The sequence below is a fragment of the Lynx canadensis genome, chromosome B3 (genome assembly GCF_007474595.2).
Source record: "Lynx canadensis isolate LIC74 chromosome B3, mLynCan4.pri.v2, whole genome shotgun sequence".
Taxonomy (NCBI): domain Eukaryota; kingdom Metazoa; phylum Chordata; class Mammalia; order Carnivora; family Felidae; genus Lynx; species Lynx canadensis.
Genome location: NC_044308.2, coordinates 70366225 through 70383038, shown reverse-complemented (window position 1 = coordinate 70383038; position 16814 = coordinate 70366225). Strand labels below are relative to the sequence as shown.

Sequence of the window (16814 nt, the reverse complement as noted above, 5' to 3'; positions counted from 1 at the left end):
ATTTTAATGATAAAAAATAATTTCACATTGTTTCTCAACAGTCCACAAAGATTACAGTTTAAATGTGAAAATCTCAGCCTTAATAAAATGTAGAATTTAAATAATCTAGAATATTTATATTTTTGCTAAATATCACATTTATGAATGTTTTTGTAGAAAACAAACTACCACAAAAGAATGAACATCATATAGAATTCTCATAATAAAACTCTAGTCCTAGAATGGATTATTGCCTTTAAAGTATTATAAGTTTTATAGATGAAAAATGGTATCTCCTTTCTGCAATGTCGTAAGTCTTTTTTAACAATCTCAATTACTTTTTTACTACCGGTCCCTAAGGAATCTAAAACAATTAAATGGGTTCTCTCCTTTGTGCCTCCTACCAAGGGATACACTCATATACTGCTGTCTTTTGAAGTCCAGAGAAGAAAATAAAGTCTCTGGATGTTGAAGATTAAGCATCCATTTCATACTGATGTTACCTCTGAAGTCTAAGTGCAAACCGGTAGGTTACATAATCTTGACATGCTACTCTATCTACATACCACATCGATCACATTATTCTCATTAATAACCTTAAATGTATCCATAAGTGTGAAACATATGTGCCAAAATGAAACTGAGAGGAGGGCTCAATGGGTTTCAAAAATTAATCTGGAACAAACATGATCTTGTTACAATTTGGAAAAAAAAAAACAAAAATCAGAAAACACTATACCCATGATTATTGGAAATTAGATTATAAAGGCCAATAAATTATTCTTAGACCAAAGAAATCTAGGTATGTTCAAATTGTTTGGTTATACTTATCAGGTTGAATGATTTTATTCTTTAAATTATAGCATAAATATAGAGAAAGTGCTTTTGTTGTTTTTTAGAAATGCAATTATTTTAAAAGAGAGATAAATGATAGAAATGTGAGGATAAAATGCGTGATTCAGGGCTTTGAAAATCATAGAACGTCACCACTCATAAAATATTGATGCCATCATTATACTTGTTAGGGATTTCTAGAAAAGCTTATGAGAAAATTCAACTTTCCTATAGTAACAGTCTGAAAATGGCCAAGTAGTGAAAACACTCATTAAGCGAGAAAAAAATTAGAGATAACATCTTCTCTAGGCTCTGTCTTTGCCAGACCCAGGTGCACCTGCAAAGTATACCTATTGCGTGCTTCAAGGAAATACAGAAGGTCTAGAGGCTATAGTTCAGATGAAATAATTGTCCTACAGTTAAGAGTACAAGGCACAAAGAAGAAATACAGATTCCCATCTGTGAATGAGAACTATCAAAGATGTACATTTCCTGTTTTATTACCTTGTGAAAGAAGGAAGTTTTTATGTTACTTTGAATGATAGTGTCAAACATAATGGGCTGATTATGTTTGGGGTTATAATGGGATGATTATGGGCCATTTACAAGAACTGTGTGTCTTAGTGATAGTAACCATGCATAGAAACGAACATATGATTGTTTATTATGGTTATCTAGATATACAATTTTAAAAATATGAATTATGTAACTAAAAGATTACATGTATCCCCCAATCACATACATTCTATTTTCTTTTCTTATAATCTACATTAGCCTTCGGTCTAGGCTCTCATAAAAGCAAGGAAAAGACTGAAGATGAACGTGCCTGAAATAAGACTTGAAGAAGAGAGCTAAAATCAGCCAAACAAGGAAGGTCTTAACCAGGTGAATTTACATAGAATGAGCACTGACCTATTCCCTTTATTTGTGTGTCTTTTTTAAAAGTTCATTTAATTTGCCTGAATCCACCCAAGTCAGCAACATAATATCTCTGACACTTTTCCATCTCTGACAAAGTCAAAGATTGAAAGAACTTTAAGGGAAATAATTGTGAGTAAGGATAGGTCCAAGGAGGCTAAGTAACCCAAGATAGGACTCTTCTCAAAGATAGGACTCTTTTGAAGTCTTGTTAAGTCATGCTTACAAAGGTAAATGATTCACCTTACTCTTTACCCCTCACTAATGGAGGAAAGTGGAACAAGACTACAATGGTAAACTTCACTAGTCTTACTAATAGTGATTTAGGTGTTTCTTTATACTTATATCTGTGAAGTCATATGACCTAGAAAGAATATCAGATAAAAATAGATCTTTGTTCATGTTTGCAACAACTGGAGAAGAATGCACAGATGGGACACACTTTACATCTGATCACATGAACTGAAGAGTCCGGCACATGTAGATGAGTATCTGTGGTTTTGACAGTCTAGTCTAAATAACTTAATCTTTCCTCAGTAATTGGGTTTGATCTCAGTTAATGAGATAACTGTCTCCACATGCAACCTTCTATCAACAATATGCTCATGGTCTATAATCAGTTCTTTTCAAGAATCATAATGCACTTCATGTGATTTCAGAAATATTTATGGCGAATTTTTACTGCCTTTTGAGGTTTTCATGAAAATGTGTCAGTAAATGCACCTCCTGCAAGAGATAAAAATCACTTTTGCTGATGCCTTCCAATCTCTTCTCTATTATTATTCTAGTACCTTATGAGTTCACACAGTCTGATCTGCAGCTGAACAAGAAGGAGAGGTTTTCTCAAATGTCCAACTGACCATGCCCCTACTAACCAATATACCCATTTTATTTAGTTGTCTCCATTCCCTCCAGTTTCTATACCATGTGGTCCAGTGAAATATCTCCTGTAAAATACAAAAGAAGTAGTCATAGTACCAAAAGGGTTGTTTGCCTGGATAAGAAACAGTATGTGAGTAAAGATCAAGTTTATGGACTTGTCAGTCCCTATGACATTCTGTGTGTTTTTCCCTCTTCTAGGCAACCTCTGATAAACTCATACGAAAGGATGAATGGATGTCCCCAACAACAGATCAAGTGTGTCTGAGTTCATCTTGCTGGGACTTTCCACTTCTCGAGAAATTCAAATATTCTTTTTTGCAGTCTTCTTCCTTGTCTATGTAGCCATCATAGTAGGAAACCTCCTCATTGTGATCTCTGTGATAGTTGATACGCATCTTCACTCCCCCATGTATTTCTTTCTGGCAAATTTATCATTTTTTGATTTATGTCTTTCTTCTGCTACAACTCCCAAAGTGATTGCAGACCTCCTTAGAAAATGCAAGACCATCTCCCTGTGGGGTTGCATGGCTCAGATGTTTTTTATGCACTTCTTTGGGGGTGGAGAGATGTCTCTTCTGATAGCTATGGCCATCGACAGGTATGTTGCCATATGCAAGCCCTTGCAGTATCAGACCATCATGAATCGCAGGGTGCTCATCGGGTTTCTGCTGCTCTCATGGGCAATTGGGTCCATACATACCACAAGCCAGATGGTTTTCACAGTAGGTTTACCTTTCTGTGGTCCCAATGTTGTGGACAGCATTTTCTGTGACCTTCCCCTGGTCATCAAGCTTGCCTGCACTGAGACCTATATCCTAGAGCTCTTGGTGATTGCAAATAGTGGCTTCCTGTCCCTGATCTGCTTCATTCTCCTGCTCATATCCTACACTGTCATGCTGGTCACCATCTGGCAGCACTCCTCCAGTGCATCCTCTAAGGCAGTGTCCACACTGTCTGCTCACATCACTGTGGTCACTCTCTCCTTTGGTCCTGCTATCTTCATCTATGCTTTCCCATTCAAGAGTTACTCTGTAGATAAATTTCTTTCTGTATTTTATTCTATAATCACCCCCCTCCTTAATCCAATTATTTATACTCTGAGGAATCAGGAAATGAAAGCAGCCATTAAGAGACTTAGCAGCCAGCATATTGACTCTTGGCTCACTTCCTAAATAATGTTTATAACAGCTGATTGTTTTGTGTTCTCTGCTTTGGGATTTTGAGTCTTAAATATTTATCAGAATAATTAAAATGAAAATTTTAAATATTATCAATTTTCAGTTGGAATTCATGGAATTATTAAGATCAGTTTTATTAAAAATATAATGGAAATGTTCATAGCATACATTCAATACATAAATAAGTGTGCATTCATTATTTCCTTGTACTTCCCTGTCTTAGAACTCAGGGAAACAACGCTGATCAATGTTTAAAATATCTAATCACATGTCTTTTTTCAAAGACATAATGGCTCAGTATATAAAAATAGTTAACTTTCATAAGATAGCACACTATATGATGTTTAGTTTCATTTTTACTTATAAAGTTGTATTTTTTTAAGTTTGTTTCGTGAGAGACAGACAGTATGATTGGGGAGGGGCAGAGAGAGAGGGATATAGAGAATCCCATGCAGTCCTGCACTGTCAGTGCAAAGCCCAATACAGGGCTTGAACTCATCTAAAGTTGCATTTGTAACTTATTGTTGTTAAAATATCTATTACTATTTGTCAACCATATGGAGTCTGTACAGAGGCACTGTGATCTGAATGAGGATAATAATACTTTCTCACTATATAGCCTCAATATGCTAATCATCTTTAGTAGAATTTAAAAATACGCTGAAAAATAAATTTTTCCAACATATCTTTAGTATCCAAATAGTTTTTGAAGAATCAGTATCAACTAAAATGCTAAAAACTAAAACCATGAACTGCTAGCAAAGCTTGCTCAACCAGATAACATATCGATGTTTTTTCAACTGGAATAAGTCATTCATGAAACATCTAGAAAAATATTTACTAGGTACCAAGCACTGCCCAAAGCAATACAGATACATGGTTATAGACAGAGACCTGATGCCTGTTCTGGAGAGAATATCAAAGGCGAGGGACCTATGTTAGGTGTGGTGGTTTTAGAAGATCACTTTAAGAGGAGACATTTATACCAACACATTAAGAAAGCTCCAGAATTAGACATTTGAGCAGGGAAAAGAGCATTTCTGGCAAAATGGCCAGTGCACATAGACATTGCGAAATGAGAAAGAGTTTTTTAAGTATTAAAGGTAGACCTTGTAAAGGAGACTGATGAATAAAAGAGAGAAGACCTATGCTGAGATTTTACAGAAAGGAAAAGTCCAGAGTATTCAAGCATAGTGGATTCCTTTTTATTGCCAATGTAAATTGAAGTGTTTTAGGAAAGGGAGGGATGGGATCCAGCATACCTTATAGTTGGGTGTACCTCAGTCCTCACAAGTAGAGAATATAATGCAGCAAACGTGAAAGCAGGGGGAATAGTTATTGGGCTGTTTCAGATGGTAAGCCTTATTTTATTAAATAATACAAACAGTGAGTTTGTGGAAACTGTAAAGACTTCCAAAGGCAAATAGAAAAGCTAAAATTATTCAAACGCCTTTGGAACCAACTCTTTTTATATCTTTAAAAACATTTTTAAATGTCTATCTTTAAAAATTGTTTAATACTTTTTGTTTTTTATATGATTTTTTTTATTTGAGTATAGTTCACACACATTCGTTTCAGGTGTACAACATAGTGATTTGACAAATTTGTACATTATCTACTATGGTCACAAGAACTGTAGCTCCATCACCATATATCACTAATATCCTTGACTATATTTCTTATGCTGTTCCTTTTATTCCTGTGACTTTTTCTTTCCGTAACTGGATGTCTGTATCTCCCACTCATCTATTTTGCCCATTCCTCCACCTGCCTCACCTCTGGCAGCCATCAATTTGTTCTCTGTATTTATATCTCTACTTATGCTTTTGGGGTTTTTTTATTCATCTTTTTTTTTTTTAGATTCCAGATATGAGTGAAATCTTACGGTATTTGTCTTTCTTTGAATTATTTCACTTAACATGGCACCCTCTAAGTCCATCCATGTTGTTGCAACTGGCAAGACTCCATTCTTTTTTATAGCTTAGTAATATTCCATTGTGTATATATATCTTCCTTATCCATACCTCTAGTGATGGGCAATTTGGTTGCTTCCATACCTTGGCCATTATAAATAATGCTGCAGTAAATGTAGGGATGCATAAATATTTTCAAAGTAGTGTTTTCATTTTCTTTAAATACCCAGCAGTGGAATTACTGGATCATATACTAACTCTACTTTTAATTTTTTTGAGAAATCTCCATACTTTTTTCCAGTGGCTCTGCCACTTACATTCCCACCACAAGACTCATTTTACTCCACGTCCTCACCAACACTTGTTATGTCTTGTCCTTTTGATTCTAGCCATTCTAACAAGTGTAATGTGGGTGAATATCATTGTGGCTTTGATTTATATTTCCTGATGATTAGTCATGGTGGGTATCTTTTCATGAGTCTGTTGACCATCTGTATGTCTTCTTTGGAAAAGTATCTTTGCAGGTCCACTGCCCATTTTTGGCTGGATTGTTTGGGTTTTTCTAGTGTTGAGTTATATGAATTCTTTATATATTTTAGATACTAACCCCTTATTGGATATACCAGTTGCAAATATTTTCTCCACTCAGTAAGTTACCTTTTTCTGTTGCTGATGGTTTCCTTTGCTGTGCAAAAGCTTTAAAATATGCCCTGAATATCAAACTTACCTACTTTCCCTCCTTATCCTCTTCTCCTTTTTAAGTATATCTTCCCTACTTGAGTTTGGTCCTAGACCGTGTGCTTCTAACACTGAAAAATTCTATGTGTACCATGCTTACCAACTGGTTTGGGTAATCAAATCAGGGCATCAAATATTGTTCTAATATTATATTTCTAATTTCTATATTTAAGAATCCTTTTCTTTCTTGCAAAGATCTCAAATGCCACACTAAACTGTGACATATATCTCCTCAGCAGAAATATTTTTAAAAGACTTATTTTTCATGGCAATTTTAATTGGTAATAGCTGCATGGGGAAAATAAAATTTTTTATAAAATTCCTAGATTCTGTCAAAAAGAGTGAGAAATCTTTTAGCAATGTCTGCTATGCCTTTCTCAGTGTAGGCTATTATATTAAATATATTAATTTTACTTGAATAAATTCATTCAATTACTAACTATAAATATTGAGATTGATAAAATATTAATAGAATTATAATTTCAAGTCTATCATCTATGATAGATCCATTTTCTGTTAATGTGTTCATCCTTCCCCAACCAAAACACTTGAATTAGTGCTTTTTCTGAAAAGCGATTACTAGTGAAAGTTCACATGGCTGATACACTTCACAAACTCACCATCCACTTAAATAATGAGAAAGTAAGTCCTTGCTCTGAACTCTAGGTAACACCAGCACATTTATTTTAATGATTCCCTTTGGGGGTTGATCACAGTCTGCATCTTATTTATGTTCTTGTCCTTTTTTTTTTTCCATACCTACCAATGATTGTCAATTCATGGAGGTTAAAAAAGATAATATATATTCAGGATCTCACTGTATCTTCACATCTTTGGAGGCCACTCTTCAGCTAGAACTGGTAGGTTTCAATAGCAGTGCTAAAGAAAACTGCAATTGCACACTTTAATAAAGGAGAAGACATTTTATAAGAAACTTAGAACTAAATGAAAACCATATTATTCTGATCATGAGGGCAATAGTAAAAGATAATTTTGGTCAAATAGTAACTGAACACTGTATCTACTTTCAGTAAGAGTAAGAGCCACATTCCTGATCTGAGGGATCAGTTTTATAACTTGAGTTCATGTTCAGGAATATAAATTTGAATTAGTTTAATCCTTATAGGGTAAAAATATAAAATAAAAAGTAATTTAGGATATTATAAAATAACGGAACAACTAGGTTCTCCCTTGGCTAAGTTTAGCATCTGTGACAAGTCTGAAATGTAAAATAATAAAATATCATATCAAGAAAATGAGAAAAGGTGATTTCATATTATTTATCTATGTTTTACTTCCCCACATTGAGTATTTCAACACAGAAAACACATAATATGCTAAGATAATGATTAATTTAAATCAATTTTTCTATTTTAATTTTAATTTTTTTACATTTATTTTACAGAGAGGGACGGAGGGAGGGAGAGAGAGAGCAAGTGAACAAGCTGATACAAGTGAGCAGGGCAAAGGCAGAAAAAGAGGGAGAATCCCAAGAAGGTTCCATGCTGTCAATACAGAGCCAAATGGGGGCTCCATCCCATGAATGGTGAGATCATGACTTAAGTCAAGAGTTGGACACCCAGTTGGGTGAAATTTGGCAGAGGACAGATAGTGCGATTTTTTTTTGTCATGTTAATAAAATTAGGCCTGAGTCATGTAGGTTCAATTTTTTAAATCAATTTTTAAAAAATGTTCCCCTCAAGTACACTTACTTTGTTCACTGAAGTCATATAACCTTTCAGTCAATACAATTGTCTAAGTGTACTGCTAATGTATTTGTTTTGGTAATTTTGCAACCCAAGGTCTATTTCCTATTCTTCTGCACCCACTGGCCTTTTTCCTACCTACCTTTAAAACAATTATTTTAATATTTTAAACTTGATCAGTATATGAGCGTGAAGCCCTTTGTGCATCTATAATGCTGAGCCCTTTACTATCAAATATACACATTTATTTTTTAATTAGAAAAATATTTATAGTGGTCATTTTGTCAGCAAATCTGACTTTTACATTCGAAACATTTTTTTGTTGTATTTTTTTAAACGTTTATTTAAATCAGAGAGAGACAGAGCATGCGCAGGGGAGGGGCAGAGAGAGAGGGAGACACAGAATCCGAAGCAGGCTCCAGGCTCCAAGCTGTCAGCACAGAGCCCTATGTGGGGCTCGAACACACAGACCGCAAGATCATGACCTGAGCCGAAGTTGGACGCTCAACCGACTGAGCCACCCAGGTGCCCCCCAAACGTTTTTTGTAGTGAATGAATATCACCTGTGATTTATCCAATCTGTATATGGCTTCACCCTTTCATAAGAAAGATTGATAGAAAACCCTCAAGTTCAATAAAAACTGCATAGCATTTATTCTCACTAAAAGAACTATTTAAGTACATTTGTGGAAATGTATGGAAAAAGACTTTTTTACTGAACATAGACACACAGTATTGGACATCCCACAGCTTTTCTTCCTCAGGTAAGCAACCTCAGTGTAAAAAAGTACAGTAAGTTTTCATCCTTTAGTCACATAAAAAACACAGGAAAAAGTCAAACTCTCCAGTCATAGGTCATCCATCCCATTCTCAGACAAATTTCCTTCTAGAGAGAAACGAAACCATGACCTATCTACTTTATCTGATTATTTTTCATTTCTTTTCAGTTCATCGTGTTTGTATAGTACACACTATACAAAAGCTTAAGCTTTCCATTTGAGGTTTAACTGTGGCATAAGTTAGGAAGAATTCTTTTGTTTCTCATACTGTATTTTTGCCTGTGTCTGAGTAGAAAACTATATATTTTAAAGAGAGTTCATCTTCGATCATTTGTACAAATCCACATGTTGAATGATTTCATCTGTCATAACATATTTGAATCCATCTCTATGTACACTTGGCTGGATATATTTTATAAAGGAGTTCATAACATTTCAAAAAATCCTAAATTAATATTGTTCTTTGCTTTTAATTTTCCAATTTACATATTAAGCTATAAAAATTACTTTTAGAATTCTCAATATTTTTCCTTTAGTATTTTGTGACTGTGGACTATATGGTTTCAAAACTATTCATAACTAGTATGTAACTCATTGACTACATGAACTAGAATACCAATGGTGATAATAATTCTTTGTAATGAAAACAATTAGGTAATTATATCACTTAAATTTAAAAGAGAAAAATACATTTATTTACACTAAGTCTTCTTTACCAAGTCTTCCATTGTAAAATTCTTCTGTGGTTCTTAACTGGTTTGAAACTCTATAATCACCAGAAAATGAGATAATGCTAAAAACAGAATTTTGTGAATGCACATACCTACCATGTATGTACAATAAAATATACAAATATATTCCATATATATTATCCTTTGGAATCTCATAACAACCTGTGATTTGCAGAGTAAGTATAATTTATTCTTACAACAAAATAAATCCATGTTCAAAGGAGTTAAAGAGCATATTTCCCTCATAAATGTTGATGACAGGACTAGAATATAACTCTTGACTCTTGGTTCAGTTTTTTTCCTTATTCTAATAGTTGGGCTAAACAGTAACACCTGAATATTTCATGAACTATTAAGCCAAAAACTGTATATTCAGAGTAAATTTTCCACAACCTGTTCTGATGCTCCAGAACTAGAATGTGGTGTAAGTATATGTATTTGTGTTTACGTGTATATGTATGATTCTGTATCTGTGTCTGTGTGTTTGGTGTGTATCACTAATAATTTTTCAAAAAAGTAAAAAACAAAACAGAAAATAAAAGCTGTGACCAAAAGGTAAAATGTAAACAAAAAAGGTAAAATGAAAAAGTGTATAAAAATGAGCCATCAGTCAGTCCAATATGGGAACACATATAGAGTACAAGTGTCAAAGATATATGAGAGAGTAAGAGTCGAGAATCAGTCTGCAGACAAATGTGAAATATCAGAGGAAAGCACTGGGTACAAAGAATAACGGTACTTATTAAAAAATTGCTGGCTGTTCAGAGTCCATCTATATATTAAATGCAAAGGGACAAGAAGGCAAACTCCAGCCAGGAACCCAGCAACAATACATTCATGCAAATAGGCAAAAAGTCTCAACACTCTAGGTCAGCAGTTTGTCCAGAAACAAAAGTATTAAAGAGCATTAAAAAAGATCATAAAGGAGGAGGAGGAGGGAATGAGAGAGAAAAGAAGGAAGGGAAGAAACAAACATGGTGGTGGGGAGGAATAGAGGAAAGAGAGGAAGGAGAGGAAGGAAAGGAAGGAAGGAGAGAAACAAACCAGTACATTGAGAAATATTTGTTTCTTCCCAGAAACTAGGAAGCCTGTTTTATTATTTATGGTTTTTGTGGGCGACGGTAAGAACATATGACAGGCTATAGCCAGTTTAAAGCTTCACGAAGAATTTGCTAAATTCCTAAAGTTATTTGCTTCGTGGCAATATAATTAAACTCAATGCACATACCTGAATATTTCAAATAATAGGTACCACAAAGTTATATGACCATATTACTATCCACTTGAACTAATTCATTTGACTAATGGCCATTTGGTTCCTCTAGTCATTGACCCATTGAACTCATGGTTCATAAACTCATGATAGAAACAACAAATCCATGTGGAGACACAATCTATGCCTGAAAAATATGTTTATAAAATTTTACAATAAACTTCTCTTTTGTGACTATCTGGCTTTAAAAAATGCAGTAAAGTGAATGTTCCTTGAATTAATCTATTAAATGTATTTTTCAGAAATGCCCATCTTCTCTTTTTCTATGTGAATCAAGCACTACTCTCTATATGGCCATACCTTCAAAACTATCAAAACTTAAATGGTCACTTTTTCTAGATTTTCTACATTTTAATGACTTTGAAAACTCCTACATAGACTAGATAATGAATAACTCAGTGGTAACGGAGTTTGTTCTGTTAGGACTCACCAACACTTGGGAACTTGAAATTTTCTTTTTTTTCATATTTTTGTTGGCCTATGCAGCTATTGTGGCAGGAAACTTTCTCATCGTGGTCACCGTAACCTTTGACTCACATCTGTACTCTACACCAATGTACTTCCTCCTTGGAAATCTCTCCTTTCTGGATATGTGTATTTCTACAATCACAACCCCTAAGATGGTCACAGATTTTCTCAAGGAGAACAAAACTATTTCCTTGTGGGGTTGTATGGCTCAGATGTTCTTCCTCCACTTTTTAGGGGGCAGTGAGATGACTCTTCTCATAGTCATGGCTGTTGATCGGTACATTGCAATATGCAAACCTCTTCACTACACATCCATCATGAACCGCCGGGTCCTCATGGGCTCTGTGCTGCTGTCCTGGGCAGTTGGTTTTGTGCATACGATGAGCCAGATGGTTTTTACTATCAACTTGCCCTTCTGTGGTCCCAATATAGTGGATGATATTTTTTGTGACCTTCCCCTAGTTCTAAAACTTGCCTGCACTGAGACCTATGTTCTGGAGTTGCTGGTAACTGCTGACAGTGGACTGTTGTCTTTCATCTGCTTCATACTCTTGCTCATTTCCTACACTGTCATTCTGGTAACTGTCCGACGTCGATCTTCTGGTGGACTCTCCAAGGCTCTGTCCACACTGTCCGCTCACATTACTGTGGTCACTCTGTTCTTTGGGCCAATTATCTTCATTTATGCTTGGCCATTCAGTAGCTTTTCAGTGGATAAATTTCTTTCTGTGTTTTATTCAATTATTACACCTTTACTGAACCCCATTATTTACACTCTAAGGAATCAGGAGATGAAAGCAGCCATTAGTAGAGTGAAGACGAAACACACCCACAGAATAAAGTGGTATTAATTCGTCTGTAGACTTTTAAAAATATTCATCATGTATATTGAAATTATCGCATGTTCCATCATTACATAACCATGACGTATTTGGGTCTTTTTGGAATTATTTTCGCTGAAATATAACCCAGTTGGGGTTAATAATTTTTTAATGTAATAAAGAATTAAATAGAAAAAAATGTCCCACTAAACTATAGTTGAAAACCCAGAAATGTTCAAAACTAGATTGCATCAAATAAAGAGAAATCAAATATAAATTGATCTATTTTTAATTCAGAAATAGGGATCTTTCAGCTCAATTCTTTAGTTGGGTAAGTATGCATGAAATTGCATGAACTCTTCAACTCACAAGTACACACAAATAAACTCATTTTTATGGATCTTAATATGCGTAAGAATTATTACTCTCTTTGACAAGGCAAATAGGCTAGTTTCTATGAGTGGGTATGTTCAAACAGTAACTGTCATGTATGACAGGAGAAGAGGCACATATTTCTTTCTTAAGAACATAGAAATTCCATCTGATATATAGGTGAAACACAACTCATTTTATCTTATTCCTTAATTCTTGTTTGTATTCATATTTGCTCTCACAAAACTTTCCCAGAACCAAGTAAGAACATTACTACTGCATTAATCCTCATAGACAAGGAAAAAGGAAGAAGCTTCTATATATCCCAGGCATTCACTTCACAACAAAACAGGAAATATTCAACCTTACTAAGTTGTATAAAGTTTAGTCAATTATAAAGGTTAATTTATGGTCCATGGTCATTAGAATAAAGACATTCCATGACCTCTATGATATCAAATTCAAAAGCTCTGCTTTTGCCCAAACACTTAGGGTCCCTTTTATAACCTATCCAATACATTTTCTTCATTGCCTCTTAAGCAAATAAGTATTAAGCATATGCCTCTTAAGTTTATTTGTGCAATATACTACCTGTAGACCAAAGGGTGCTTTAAAGATGTATTCCTAGCCATATGTGCATGACATATTTTAGACTAAATTTCTATTTTAAAAAACACATTAAGGAGGATAGTAACCAGGTCCCTAAGAATCATTGGGCATATTTGTATCTTTTTCTCTTGAGCTATTTTAATCATAAGGTGTAGACACCTTATGTGGCTTAGTAGAGATAATAAAGACCTCTAAGCAACCATCTATACCCAGTTATTTTACTGTAGCAAAGATCATCACTATCATCAACTCCAGAGGCATCATTCCTTTTCATGCTTTTAAAATTATTTTTGTCATTTTTCATACATTGTGCATAAAATATATTTTTTGTGTTTTTACCCTGATATACATGGAATCTATATATGCTATTATTGTAAAAGCTATTTTTTGCTCTGTTTAGTGTCTTAAAGAGTTATCTCTTTTGTGTTTCTCTGGTTCATTATTTTTTACTATGAAAAAAAACCATGTAACATCTTAACCATTTTTTAGTGTACAACAGTGTTAACTATGTGTACCCTGTACAACAGATTTCTAGAACTTTTTCATCTTGCAAAATAAAAGCCTATATTCATGGTTCTAGAATTCCCCTTTCTGCCTCTAGCTAGCTCCTGGAAATCACCATTTTACCTTCCATTTAAGGGTTTAGCTGTGTTAGATACTTCATGTAATTGGATCATGCAATATTTGTCTTTTTGTGACTGGCTTGTTTCACATAGAATAATTTCCTCAAACTTCAACCATATTGTAACATATGACAGAATTTCCTTCTTTTTAAGGCTAAATACTATCCCGTTGTATGTATATGCCACATTTTCTTTATCCATTCATCCATAGAAGGATATTTAGTTTCCTGTCTCCTCTTGGCTATTGTAAATAAAGCTGTAATAAACATGTGTGTGCAAATATGTCTGCCAGACTCTGTTTCAGTTCTTTCGGATACATATCCAGAAGTCAGACTGTTGTATCATATGGTAATTCTATTTTTAATTTTTTGAGGAACCTTCATACTTTTTTCCAGAGTGGCTATACCATTTTACATTCCCCTTAACAGTGAAAAGGTGTCCAATTTCTCCGCATCTTTACATCCTTGTCTGTACTTGTCATTTTCTGTTTTTGTTCCTGTTTTGATAGTGGTCATCCTAACAGGTGTGAAGTAATATTCTGGTTTTGATTTACATTTCTCTGGTGATTAGTGATTCTGCGCTTTTTTTTTTTCATATGTTTGTTGGCTTTTTGTGTATTTTCTTTGGACAAAAGTTTATTCAAGTTCTTTGCCCATTTTTTCATTGGGTTATTTGTTTTTTTGTTGTTTAGTCAGGGGAGTTTTTTTATATATATATTATGGATATTAGCTCCCTATTAGATAAATGATTTGCAAATATTTTCTCTCATTCTGTAGGTTGCCCTTTTACCTTGTTGATTATTTCCTTTGCTGCATGGAAGTGTTTAAGTTTGATGTGGTCTTATTTGTCTGTTTTTCTCTTGCTGCCTTAACTTTTGGTGACACATCCAACAAATAATTGCCAAATCCAATGTTTTAAAGATTTTCACCTATGTTTTCTTCTAAGAGTTTTATAGTGTCAGGTCTTACATTTAGGTATTTAATTCGAGTTAATTTATGTATATGGCATATGGTAAGGGTTCAACTTCATCTTTTACATACAGATATCCAGCTTTCCCACCATCAGTTATTAAATCTAGTGTATTCACTTTAATGTCTACAGAATCTAATTTTAAATAGACTAAAATTTATTTAAACCTCCTCCTCTTGGGAGACATTTAGAGCTCTCACATTATTTACTCTTTTAACTAATGGGTCAATTGAACATACATCTATGTATTTCTTTGTTCACCTATGATAATTTCTCTAGGATATGTACTCAGAACTGGAAGTGCTGAGTTTTAATTAAAAAACATTCTAACTTTATCAGAAATTACTAAACCTTTTTCAACATTGCAGATATTTACATTCTATGAAGAGTCCTAATTTCTCCATCATTTTGTCAATACAGGATTTTATAAGGTATTTTTTCTCTCCCAGTTGGATGAGTTTAAAAATATTTTATATTTATTGCATTTCCTTAGTTAATAATGAATTTGGACATTAATTCAAATATTTATTGCACATTTTGTTTTGTTGCTCCAGTTCATACTTTTGTTGATTTCTCTTCTGGGTTCTTCTTTTTAAACTGATTTTTATAACTGTATACATGTATTTATAAATATACATATTTTATAATATACATATCCACACATAGATTGAACTGAAAATATCTTCACTCTTACAGATTGGATTGACATTTTGATGTTTATACATACACAAAATTTAATATAGCTGCATTTGTCAACCATTTTTGGTTTGTCATTTTATGTCTTATGTAATACATCTTGACAGCTGATAGCCCAAAATATTGGTTTTTTTTCTTTTTTCTATATTTCTTTTCTTTTCTTTTTTCTTTTCTTTTTTCTTCTTTCTTTCTCTCTCTCTCTCTCTCCCCCTCCCTCCCTCTTTCTTTCTTTCTTTCTTTCTTTCTTTCTTTCTTTCTTTCTTTCTTTCTTTCTTTCTTTCTTTTGAAAGAGAGGGGGAGAGGTGGGGGAGAGGTGCAGGCAGAGGAAGAGGGAGAAGGAATCTTAAACAGGCTCCTCTCCCAGCAGGGAGCCTGACAAAGGACTTGATCTCATGACTGTGAGATCATAACCTGAGCTGAAATCAATAGTCAGATGCTTAGGGGTGCCTAGGTGGCTCAGTCGGTTAAGTGTCCAACTTCACCTCAGGTCATGATCTCGTGTTTCATGAGTTCAAGCCCTACATCGGGCTCTGTGCTGACAGCTCAGAGCCTGGAGTCTGCTTCAGATTCTGTGTCTCCCCCTCTCTCTGCCCCTCCCCTGCTTGTGCTCTCTGTCTCTCAAAAAAATGAATAAATGTTAAAAAAAAAATTTAAAAATAGTCAGATGCTTAACTGACTGAGCCACCTTGGTGCCCTTGTCTTTCTTTTATAATTTTAACCTCTTTTTTTTTATTTTTCCTTCCCCTCCCCCATGGGTTTCTGTTAAGTTTCTCAGGATCCATATAATTTTAAACTTTTCTTTTTTTCACATTTGGTTATTTAATCCAACTGGAAGTTACATTTTCTATTAGTATCTTATAGGAATCAAATTTATTTTTATATGAATATAAATGATCATCCAAATACCATTTACTGAATAACTTTTCCCTACTGATTGTAATGTCATCCTAGCTACATGTAAAGTATACATTCATCCATGTCTGTTTCTGGCCTCTGTCAGTCCTTCCACCAGTAATTTTGTTTCTCAGAGATAACACTACACAGTCTTAAATATAGTTACTACTGTCATTTGTCTTAAATGCTCTGCTTTAAGTATATACCAGTTCCATCTGTCAATCAACTCTTCTAGATGATTTCTGGATAAGTTGTCAAATGCAAATAATTTTAGGATAGCAATTGAAATTGGATAGAATTTATTAATTTGGAAAGAATAGATAACTTTATGATTTTGATTATTCTAATTCATCAACCTAACATATCTCTTTATGTTGTTACATTTTTATGTAACATTTTATATACTATTTTCAAAATTTGGTGATATTTTA

At 34.0% G+C, this 16814-nt stretch overlaps 2 protein-coding genes across 2 annotated transcripts; both read left to right on the top strand.

Moving 5' to 3' along the window:
* Nucleotides 1-2843: 2843 nt before the first annotated feature.
* LOC115517022 (olfactory receptor 4K13-like) lies at nucleotides 2844-3785 on the top strand. The gene has a single exon (XM_030320198.1). It carries the CDS (start codon nucleotides 2844-2846, stop codon nucleotides 3783-3785), a length of 942 nt encoding a protein of 313 aa, XP_030176058.1.
* A 7526-nt stretch (nucleotides 3786-11311) lies between these two features.
* LOC115517021 (olfactory receptor 4K13-like) lies at nucleotides 11312-12250 on the top strand. The gene has a single exon (XM_030320197.1). It carries the CDS (start codon nucleotides 11318-11320, stop codon nucleotides 12248-12250), a length of 933 nt encoding a protein of 310 aa, XP_030176057.1. The 5' UTR covers nucleotides 11312-11317.
* The last annotated feature ends 4564 nt before the right edge of the window (nucleotides 12251-16814 follow it).